Here is a 12394-nt window from a genome sequence, read left to right as displayed (position 1 = left end):
TAGAGATCAGGTTAAGCCAAAGGCATCTGGTGGTCAAGGTGGGGGATCTTTTCAGCAAGGAGACGGTTGCTTTGCTGCTAACAGGGACCGGCGGTCGTTTAGTGACGTGGTGAAACCTAAGCCGCCTGGTGCGGGTCCTTCTGGGGGGGTGCTGAAAGGCGTTTCGTGCTCCTCAGAGAAGTCGGTGGTGGTTTCTGACAAGGTAAGGGCTTTTGGTGAACTGCATGGGAAGGCAGTTGTGACAACTCGAATTTCTAAGATTGATTTCATACGTATTACAAGAGCATGTGTTTGACTAATTACTTAATTTCACATTTGATTGATATGAAAGTATATATATATGTTTGATTGCTTGATTGTGCATAATTGTTTGATTGTGTATAATGGGTTCCATATTGTGAAACTTGTACTGTATGTTAGCTAGTTAGTGTGAATCATGGCCCAACCTACGAAGGATGTTCCACGAAACATGATGCATGAATCGAAGGATGTCGAAACATATGAAGTCTCGAAACATATCCTTCGCGCTCGAAACATATCCTTCGCGCTCGAAACATATCCTTCGCGCTCGAAACATATCCTTCGATATGTTTCGGCCCAGTTGTTCTGTTGGGCTTGGCCCATTACTGTGATACGTATATATAAGGATGCATGTAAACTGATGGTTATTTTCAAAGAAAAACCCTAGTTTTCAGTTCGTGTGTGACGGCAATTACAAACACCCGGAGATTATTTGCTGAACAATTCCCTTTTTGCTCTCAATTCCGGTTAGTATTTAAGGTGTATGTGATTATATGATTTACCGATTTACTTGTAATATGTGGATTGTATGATTTATCGGATACGTATACTAGTCGGATATATGTTAACCAAATTGTTCATATCGTGATCGGATAGTATGTATGTTTTGAAAGATATTAGGGTTGCATGTTTTTCGGTTGTGAATGATTGGTAGAATTTGGATGTTCCTCGGATTTGTATACGAATTGGATATGTATGTTAACCAGATTAATAATCGGCTGGATATTGTAATCGGACAAGTTTATGTAATCAAAACATATGTGTAAATCGGATGGTTTGAATAATCTTGTAGCTTGAATGATCTGGTTATTCAGATTAGGGTTCTTGATAAACATGAGAAGTATGCTTGTTTGATCTTGTTGATGTTAGCAGATTTGTGAAAATTGTGTTAAGGGTTAATCGGATAAACGTAACTGTTACTAGCCGAAGGATACTTATTGATCGAACCACTGTTGGACCGAAAGATACCTATCCTTCGAATCATAGTAGTAGTGACCGAAGGATAGTTTGACCGACAGATAGTTTGACCGAACCATTAATTGACCGAAACCTAGTTTGACCGAAAGATAACTTGGGTCGAAAGATAGTGTTAGTTCGAAACATAACCTTCGGACCGAAGGATCATTTTGATGATTATGATTACTGATGTCGAAAGATAATGATTTGATTCGAAAGATATTAGGGTTTTGAATAATGTCTGGAACAATAGAACATATGTTGATTTAATTGACATGCCATGCTTAGTGATGAACGTATTCGTGCCATACTACGTGCTGTGCCGATATGCAAACTAACTGCTATGTGAACAATTAATTGCATGCGTAACATTTCGACCATGAACTGATTTACTATACGTGTATACAATAGGACGTGATTAATTACTTGTGAGTGCATAACTTAGCATACCGAGCAAACCAAGGTGAGTTCACACAGCCAAGGCATGGGTTCCCAGGGTGGGAATGGGTTGGATGATTACTTGTGCATACTTTGATACTGTAACGAACGATTAAACTGTTGATGCTTACGAACTACTCAACTGCCTTCGCACACACCCTGGTCGGTAAAGACTATGGTCGCGAACGAACTGATCAATTGCCTTCGCACACACCCTGGTCGGTAAAGACTACGGTCGCGAACTAACGAACATAATCTTCGCACACATGCCTGTGAGGCCGCGATGGAACTGATACGATACGAAACTTAATTGAACAAACGCACTATTACCCAAACTAAACTATAAACTGTGAACTCGCTCAACTAGTTTGTTGATTATCTGCTGCATGCCTTGCAGGACCTTAGGTACTTATGGAGCTTGCACTGGAGGAGCGGGACGTTGTGGGCAGTGGGTTAAGAACGCTATGTTTAAACATTTCGAATAATTGAACTTATGGTTTACTTGGGTTATTTACTTATGCTTCCGCTACTGATACTATGATTGTTTTGAAACGTCAATTGTATTGAATGGAGTTTTACGAATTACTTTATTTATATTATGCTATGTTCAATATGATTGATGGCTTGATCCTGGTCAGTCACGCTCCCACGCGGTGGTACTCCGCAGGTGGATTTTGGGGGTGTGACAGATTGGTATCAGAGCCATTGGTTATAGAGAACTTGGTTTTAATATGGGAAAAACGTTTTTATTAAAACCAGACTATAACCAGAACAGTGCTCTCAACGATCCACAACGACGCTTCGCTCCACGTGCAAGACTCAACTTCCTAGGTAATAAGGTTTATGTTTATTGCCTACATGCTAGAATTTGCATAGAACTTTGCTCGTAGTATGCTTACATTACCTTGCTCACAACTTGACATTGCATGAGAATACTTATGTGCTTACACTCTTCTGTCATCGCACTATTCGCGAACCTTTCTCACTTATGTTGCCTTTGATGTGAAGATCAATGGCCGCACGAATTACCATGACTCAAGCCCAGCTAGAGGCTCTCGTTGCTGCGGCAGTTGCAGCCGCCCAAGCAGGTAGTATACCCTGCAGTATAGACACTAGGATCTTTAGATCCTACATTAATTCTCGTACTTAACTTTGCCCTATTCGTACACAATAGGTCAACCCGCTCAGCAACAACCTGCGTGTACCTTCAAGACTTTCATGGACTGTCGTCCTAGCTCGTTCAGTGGCACGGAGGGAGCAGTTGGACTCCTCCACTGGTTTGAAAAGCTCGAGTCAGTTTTCGAGATGTGTGAATGCCCTGAGGCTCGCAGGGTGAAATTCGCCACTGGCACACTTGAAGGGATTGCGCTCACTTGGTGGAACGCACAAGTGCAGATTTTAGGGTTGGCAGCTGCTAACGCCACACCCTGGAATGAATTCAAAGAACTGATCAAGAGGGAATACTGCACTAGAGAAGACATTCACAAGTTGGAGGACGAGTTGTATAATCTGAAGATGGTTGGTTCGGAAATTGAAGCTTACACCAAGAGATCAAATGAGTTGGCTGTGTTATGTCCAACTATGGTGGACCCTCCTTACAAGCGTATCGAGTTGTATCTTAAAGGTTTGGTGCCAGAAATACAGAGCCACGTTACCTCGGCTAACCTCAACAATATCCAGGAAATACAGCGTCTCGCTCACCGCATCACCGATCAGGCAGTGGATCAGAATAAACTGCCGAAGCGTGTCGGCGCTACTGCTACAGCTGTTACTTCAGTCACTCCCACTGCTGCTACTTCTGCCACACCCAGCGAGAATAAAAGAAAGTGGGACGGGGATTCCAGCAGGGGATCAGCGTCTGTTCAGTCCCAAACTCAGCAACGTCGCACCAACGATTACCAGAGTCCGAGTCAGCAGTCATCGGGCAGTCAGGGACATAGTGGTTATAAGGGAAATCACCCGTGGTGTAACAGGTGCAACAAACACCACAGTGGAGGATGTCGCAGGAGTCAATGTCAAAGATGCCACAAGATGGGCCATGAGGCCAAAGATTGTAGAAGCGCGCGACCAGTGAATCAGAACCAGCAACTTCCACCGCCAGCTCCACAGAATCAGCAGCAGCAGCCACAGCGTGGAAACCGGGGGTGTTTCCAGTGTGGGGCTGAAGGTCACTACAAACGCGATTGTCCCCAGTTGAACCAGAATCGCAATAACAACAACAACCAGGGCAACGGGAATAACAACAATCAGGGTAATGGTAACAACAACAACGGGGGAAACAACAACGGCAATGAAGCTCGTGGTCGTGCTTTTGTGTTGGGTCGAGGAGATGCAGTGAATGATCCCAATGTGGTTATGGGTAAGTTTCTTCTCGACGATATGTATGTTACTGTCTTATTTGATTCGGGTGCTGATACAAGTTATATGTCCATGAAAATGAGTAACTTATTAAAACGTACACCAACACCTCTAGACACTAAACACGTCGTAGAACTAGCGAATGGTAAAAGTGTAGAAGCCGCTCATGTAGTCAAGGGTTGTAGCATTGTTCTAGCGGGTCAGACTTTCACGATTGATCTTATACCCATAGTCTTGGGTAGCTTCGACGTCGTCATCGGCATGGATTGGTTATCTCAACATCACGCAGAGATCTTATGCAAGGAAAAGGTTATTCGTATTCCTCGCTCCAGTCAAGAACCTCTCGCAGTTCAGGGCGACAAGAGTGGTGCTGTGGTTGGCATCATCTCTTACTTGAAGGCGCAGAAATGTTTACGAAAGGGGCATACTGCCATTTTGGCCCTCGTTACTGATGCATCAGCAAAGGAAAAGAAGCTGGAGGATATCCCAGTTGTACGCGACTTCCCTCAGGTGTTTCCTGAAGATTTACCAGGCTTACCGCCTCATCGTCAAGTCGAGTTTCAGATTGAATTGGCTCCTGGAGCAGCGCCAATAGCCCGCGCACCATATCGTTTAGCTCCAACCGAACTGGAAGAACTGTCGAAACAGCTGCAAGAGCTCTTGGAAAAGGGCTTTATTCGTCCAAGCTCTTCGCCTTGGGGAGCTCCAGTGTTATTTGTGAAGAAGAAAGACGGTACGTTCAGGATGTGCATCGACTATCGTGAACTCAACAAGGTGACGGTGAAGAACCGTTATCCTCTTCCACGCATAGATGACTTATTCGACCAGTTGCAAGGGTCGTGTTACTATTCCAAGATCGATTTGAGGTCAGGGTATCATCAGCTGAGAGTCCGGGATGAGGACGTCTCCAAAACTGCTTTCAGAACTCGTTATGGTCACTACGAGTTTCTGGTCATGCCATTCGGGCTTACAAACGCGCCAGCAGTCTTCATGGATCTTATGAACAGGGTGTGCAAACCCTATCTCGACAAGTTTGTTATCGTCTTCATCGACGACATTTTGATCTACTCCAAGAGTCAGGAGGAGCACGAGCAGCACTTACGCCTTATCTTGGAACTTCTTCGAAAAGAGCAATTGTACGCAAAGTTTTCAAAATGCGACTTCTGGCTTCGTGAAGTCCACTTCTTAGGTCATGTGGTAAACAAGGATGGGATTCATGTCGATCCATCCAAGGTTGATTCGATCAGAAACTGGCCAGCACCACGTACACCGACAGAGATACGCCAATTTTTGGGTTTGGCAGGTTACTACAGGCGATTTATTAAAGACTTCTCAAAGATCGCGCAACCACTTACTATGCTTACACAGAAAGGTGTCGTTTACAGATGGGGTAATACGCAAGAGACCGCTTTTCAGTACTTAAAGGATAGGCTTTGCAGCGCGCCTATTCTCTCACTGCCCGAGGGCACGGATGACTTCGTGGTTTATTGTGACGCATCAATACAAGGGCTTGGTTGTGTATTGATGCAACGGGATAAAGTTATCGCATACGCCTCTCGGCAACTCAAGGTTCATGAACGGAATTATACGACGCACGATTTAGAGCTGGGAGCTGTTGTTTTCGCGCTTAAGATATGGCGACACTACCTGTACGGTACCAGGTGCACGATTTACACCGATCACAGGAGTCTCGAGCATATCCTTAAGCAAAAGGATTTGAATATGCGTCAACGAAGATGGGTTGAACTTCTGAACGACTACGAATGCGCCATCAAGTATCATCCAGGCAAGGCCAATGTTGTGGCTGATGCCCTCAGTCGGAAAGACACTCTACCTAAGCGCGTGCGAGCGCTACAGCTTACCATTCAGTCCAGTCTTCCTGCACAGTTACGAGCTGCTCAGTTAGAAGCACTGAAACCCGAAAACGTCAAAGCTGAAGCCTTACGCGGCTCAAGGCAACGCATGGAACAAAAGGAAGACGGTGCTTACTATGTAACGGGGCGTATTTGGGTCCCACTTTATGGCGGGTTACGCGAACTTGTAATGGATGAAGCTCACAAGTCTCGCTATTCGGTACATCCAGGGTCGGATAAAATGTACCACGACATCAGCACTACTTATTGGTGGCCTAGTATGAAGGCTCACATCGCTACTTACGTTGGAAAATGTTTGACCTGTGCGAGGGTCAAGGTCGAATATCAGAAGCCAGCTGGTCTACTTCAGCAGCCCAAGATACCGCAGGGGAAATGGGAAGAAATTTCCATGGATTTCGTTACGGGCTTGCCTAGATCCCAGCGTGGGAATGACACTATTTGGGTAATCGTTGATCGACTCACAAAGTCTGCTCACTTCTTGGCTATCAAGGAAACGGATAAGTTCTCCACCCTAGCAGATGTTTACCTTAAAGAAGTTGTTTCGAGGCACGGAGTGCCCACTTCTATTATTTCGGATCGCGATGCACGATTCACGTCAGAGCTTTGGCAAGCGATGCACAAATCCTTCGGCTCACGATTAGACATGAGCACAGCATATCATCCTCAGACGGATGGGCAGTCTGAGCGAACTATTCAAACTCTAGAAGACATGCTCCGAGCGTGTGTTATCGATTTCGGCAACGGCTGGGAAAAGCACCTCCCTTTGGTGGAGTTCTCGTACAATAACAGTTACCATACCAGCATTCAAGCCGCTCCATTCGAGGCATTGTACGGACGTAAATGCCGGTCACCTCTCTGTTGGGCAGAGGTGGGGGATAGTCAAATTACGGGTCCAGAGATTGTTGTGGACGCCACAGAAAAGATAGCACAGATACGGCAACGCATGGCGGCAGCACGCGACCGTCAGAAAGCCTACGCGGACAAGCGTAGAAAGCCATTGGAATTTGAGGTCGGGGACCGGGTTTTATTGAAAGTTTCACCCTGGAAGGGTGTGGTTCGTTTTGGTAAAAGAGGCAAACTGAATCCGCGGTACGTCGGACCGTTCGAAATCTTAGAAAAGATTGGCAAGGTAGCCTACAGATTAAACCTACCTCCTGAACTCGGTGCAGTTCACAATGTATTTCACGTGTCGAATCTGAAGAAGTGCCTGTCAGATGAGACCCTCATAGTTCCTTTTAAGGAACTCACTATCGACGAGCGGTTGCAGTTCGTCGAGGAACCAGTTGAAATCACGGACCGGGATGTTAAGGTCCTCAAACACAAGAGAATCCCTCTTGTGCGAGTTCGTTGGAACTCCCAGCGTGGCCCAGAGTATACATGGGAACGCGAAGACCAGATGAGAGAAAAGTACCCCCAGCTATTCGAAACCAATGCATCCACTTCTGAGGCTGAAGCTACTACTACTGAATTTCGGGACGAAATTCCAAATCAACGGGGGGATGATGTGACACCCCAGGAAAACCGGTGAACTATGTAACTTGCCTAGCTACCTCAGTAAGTGCGTACCAAATTTCGGGACGAAATTTCTTTCAAGTTGGGGATAATGTGACAACTCGAATTTCTAAGATTGATTTCATACGTATTACAAGAGCATGTGTTTGACTAATTACTTAATTTCACATTTGATTGATATGAAAGTATATATATATGTTTGATTGCTTGATTGTGCATAATTGTTTGATTGTGTATAATGGGTTCCATATTGTGAAACTTGTACTGTATGTTAGCTAGTTAGTGTGAATCATGGCCCAACCTACGAAGGATGTTCCACGAAACATGATGCATGAATCGAAGGATGTCGAAACATATGAAGTCTCGAAACATATCCTTCGCGCTCGAAACATATCCTTCGCGCTCGAAACATATCCTTCGCGCTCGAAACATATCCTTCGATATGTTTCGGCCCAGTTGTTCTGTTGGGCTTGGCCCATTACTGTGATACGTATATATAAGGATGCATGTAAACTGATGGTTATTTTCAAAGAAAAACCCTAGTTTTCAGTTCGTGTGTGACGGCAATTACAAACACCCGGAGATTATTTGCTGAACAATTCCCTTTTTGCTCTCAATTCCGGTTAGTATTTAAGGTGTATGTGATTATATGATTTACCGATTTACTTGTAATATGTGGATTGTATGATTTATCGGATACGTATACTAGTCGGATATATGTTAACCAAATTGTTCATATCGTGATCGGATAGTATGTATGTTTTGAAAGATATTAGGGTTGCATGTTTTTCGGTTGTGAATGATTGGTAGAATTTGGATGTTCCTCGGATTTGTATACGAATTGGATATGTATGTTAACCAGATTAATAATCGGCTGGATATTGTAATCGGACAAGTTTATGTAATCAAAACATATGTGTAAATCGGATGGTTTGAATAATCTTGTAGCTTGAATGATCTGGTTATTCAGATTAGGGTTCTTGATAAACATGAGAAGTATGCTTGTTTGATCTTGTTGATGTTAGCAGATTTGTGAAAATTGTGTTAAGGGTTAATCGGATAAACGTAACTGTTACTAGCCGAAGGATACTTATTGATCGAACCACTGTTGGACCGAAAGATACCTATCCTTCGAATCATAGTAGTAGTGACCGAAGGATAGTTTGACCGACAGATAGTTTGACCGAACCATTAATTGACCGAAACCTAGTTTGACCGAAAGATAACTTGGGTCGAAAGATAGTGTTAGTTCGAAACATAACCTTCGGACCGAAGGATCATTTTGATGATTATGATTACTGATGTCGAAAGATAATGATTTGATTCGAAAGATATTAGGGTTTTGAATAATGTCTGGAACAATAGAACATATGTTGATTTAATTGACATGCCATGCTTAGTGATGAACGTATTCGTGCCATACTACGTGCTGTGCCGATATGCAAACTAACTGCTATGTGAACAATTAATTGCATGCGTAACATTTCGACCATGAACTGATTTACTATACGTGTATACAATAGGACGTGATTAATTACTTGTGAGTGCATAACTTAGCATACCGAGCAAACCAAGGTGAGTTCACACAGCCAAGGCATGGGTTCCCAGGGTGGGAATGGGTTGGATGATTACTTGTGCATACTTTGATACTGTAACGAACGATTAAACTGTTGATGCTTACGAACTACTCAACTGCCTTCGCACACACCCTGGTCGGTAAAGACTACGGTCGCGAACTAACGAACATAATCTTCGCACACATGCCTGTGAGGCCGCGATGGAACTGATACGATACGAAACTTAATTGAACAAACGCACTATTACCCAAACTAAACTATAAACTGTGAACTCGCTCAACTAGTTTGTTGATTATCTGCTGCATGCCTTGCAGGACCTTAGGTACTTATGGAGCTTGCACTGGAGGAGCGGGACGTTGTGGGCAGTGGGTTAAGAACGCTATGTTTAAACATTTCGAATAATTGAACTTATGGTTTACTTGGGTTATTTACTTATGCTTCCGCTACTGATACTATGATTGTTTTGAAACGTCAATTGTATTGAATGGAGTTTTACGAATTACTTTATTTATATTATGCTATGTTCAATATGATTGATGGCTTGATCCTGGTCAGTCACGCTCCCACGCGGTGGTACTCCGCAGGTGGATTTTGGGGGTGTGACAGCAGTGGTTGGTCGAACGGTGGACTTGGATACCCTAGTCTTTTTTGATCGCTTGTTAAGAATTGGGAAGGTGAGTTACGTGAGGTTGCAATATCTGGGCGGGTTGTCTCTGATGGTGACCTTCGGAAGCTCGGAGGAAGCTGAGGCCTTTCTGAGCAAGAAGGACCTATGGGGACCCTGGTTCTCGAGATTGGATTTATGGGAGGGTCAAGTGTTAGCTGTGGAACGTATCGCGTGGATTAGGATCCAAGGCATTCCTGTTCATCTTTGTGGCTCGGAGGTTTTTCGGCTGATTGGGGACCTTTTTGGCAAAACGGTTTATGTTCCTCAGGACGTTGAAGAAGAGACGGATTTGTCTGGTAAGAGTGTCGGGATTCTGGCAGGAAACGAGTACCGTGTGAGGGAGTTTGTGAGCCTGAGATGGAAGGACAAGGTTTTCCGTGTTTGGGTGACGGAAGATGATAGCGAGTGGTTGCCTGATTGCATTAGAGATATGGAGCCGGAGGTCTTGTCGCCGGAGAAGGAGTCTCCGGAGATGGTGAATTCAGGTAGGGGAGGTGAAGAGATGGAAGTTGAAGGAGGAGACGGTTCGGGTTCCAAGGTTATGGGGGAGAATCTAAACAGTCAATGTCCTGTCAACAGTAATCATGGTTTGAACTCTATGTCGGCGGCGGATTCGTCTTGTCATTACTTCGGTAGTGGGGATAATGGAGAGGCGGTTGGTAATAAAAAAGCTATTAAATGCAAAAAAGGTGGGTCCAGGAGTTTCAATAGAGGGAAAGGGAAATGTGGGCCAGCTTCTATGGGCTCACCAGTGGAGTCCAGGCCCAAGAAGCGGGCTAGAGCCCAAGTGGAGAAAGATGACCTTTTTGGCCTGGATGAGTTGATTCAGAAAGGCCCCTTTTCTTTTCAGAACAACGTGGATTTGAACGGCAAGGTTTATGGCCAGATGGGTGCCGAAGGGGATCTCGAGGCTTCCTTGGATCTGAACCGGAGCTCCAATCCGCAGTCGGAGCATCAGGCAGTTGAGTGTCCTTCAGAGGGGTCGCCGGATATCGAGAATGAAGAGGCTGAATCGGGTGCTAGGTTGATCGAGGAAGTAGCGGCTACTATCAAATTGGGGGCAGCTCTAGGAATTGATCTCCAGAATGCTGAAAAGATGGTGAAGGACTCTATCCTTAATGAAGGTATTAATGGTGGTTTCCCATGAATTTCTTATCCATTAACATAAGGGGGTTGGGGGGTGATTCTAAGGCTAGGTGGTTGAGCAGTCTTCGGTCAAAGTTTGACGTTCATTTTATGGCTATTCAAGAATCTAAGTTAGCTGCTGTTGATGATGTTGTTTTGGCCAAAATATGGGGAGGTAGGGGGTTTTCGTCAGCTTCGGTGGACTCGTCTGGTCTCTCTGGGGGGCTGATTTGTATTTGGGACCCCTCCGTTTTCTCGTATGTTGATTGTTCTAAGAACAGGAACTTTCTGCTGGTTAACGGGTTCCTTAAGGGCTGTGGTTCTCCGATTTGTATCATTAATGTCTATACGCCTCAGGGTATTTCAGCTAAAAAGGATTTATGGGATCTGCTTGAAGGGATTGTTTCGGGGTACTCGGGTCTTTTGGTGTTAATTGGGGACTTCAATGCGGTTAGATTTCCTGAGGAGCGCCTGAATTCTATGTTCAAGCCTCGGTGTGCGGGAAATTTCAATTCTTTTATTTTCAACTCAAGTCTTTTGGAGTACAAGATGCAGGAAAAACAGTTTACGAGGTGGGCGGCTAATGGGAGAAAGATGAGCAAGATCGACAGGGCCTTGGTCAGTGCTGAGTTTTTTTCCAAGTGGCCATCTACTTGTCTTAGGGCTCTTTGTAATTTGTTCTCTGATCATTGTCCTTTGCTGTTATCGACGAAGAGCTCCAATTTCGGCCCGATCCCTTTCCGGTGCTTTAACTCGTGGCTGGGCCGGCCCGGGTATGATGAAGTGGTTTCGGGGGCTGCTTCCGGATTTGTGGGTGATGGGCCCCCTGATGTCTATTTGAGTAATAAACTTAGATTTATTAAATCTCGTATTCTGAATTGGAGAGATGAGTTGAAGGCGAAAGAGGAAGGGGAGGTTGCTATTGCTAAGTCTGATTTAGAGGGTCTTCAGCGAACTTTAGAGGAAAGGGAATTGGAGGAAGAGGAAGAGTGGGCGATGGCCGAAGCTAAGAAAATCATTCTTATCTCCGAGGAGAATTTCTCCAAGGATATACGACAAAGATCTCGTGACAGATGGATTAAGGATGGCGATGAAAACTCCAAATACTTTCACTCGGTGGTTAATTACAGAAAGGCTAGGAACGGGATCTTTGGGTTGGTTATTGATGGTGTGTGGTGCGACAAGCCTACTCGGGTCAAGAAGTATGTGTTTGAGTTTTTTAGGGATAAATTCAAAGAACCTCACATCGTCAGACCGTCCTAAGATATGGCTGGTTGCAAGACTCTTTCGGATACGGACGGAGCTTTACTGACTCGTAGGTTTAGTCAGGACGAGATTAGAAAGGCCGTTTTCGAGTGTGGGGCTGATAGGGCTCCTGGGCCCGATGGTTTCAATTTCAGGTTTTTTAAGCACTTTTGGAGCTTATTCGAGTCGGACTTTGTGAATATTCTGGAGGCCTTTTTCTCATCCGGGAGTTTTTCTCGTGGGTGTGCCGGTTCCTTCATTGCGCTTATTCCTAAGGTCAAGGATCCTGCTGGGTTGGGGGATTATCGTCCGATTAGTTTGGTTGGAGCCATCAACAAGGT

General features: G+C 44.7%; 1 protein-coding gene across 1 annotated transcript; it reads left to right on the top strand.

The window, feature by feature from the left end:
• The first annotated feature begins 10919 nt into the window (after positions 1–10919).
• Positions 10920–12071, top strand: LOC110919958. Its single transcript, XM_022164204.1, has one exon. The coding sequence runs from the start codon at positions 10920–10922 to the stop codon at positions 12069–12071; it is 1152 nt and encodes a 383-aa protein (XP_022019896.1).
• The last annotated feature ends 323 nt before the right edge of the window (positions 12072–12394 follow it).

The sequence above is a fragment of the Helianthus annuus genome, chromosome 16 (assembly GCF_002127325.2).
Source record: "Helianthus annuus cultivar XRQ/B chromosome 16, HanXRQr2.0-SUNRISE, whole genome shotgun sequence".
NCBI lineage: Eukaryota > Viridiplantae > Streptophyta > Magnoliopsida > Asterales > Asteraceae > Helianthus > Helianthus annuus.
This window is presented reverse-complemented; position numbering and strand designations above follow the sequence as displayed.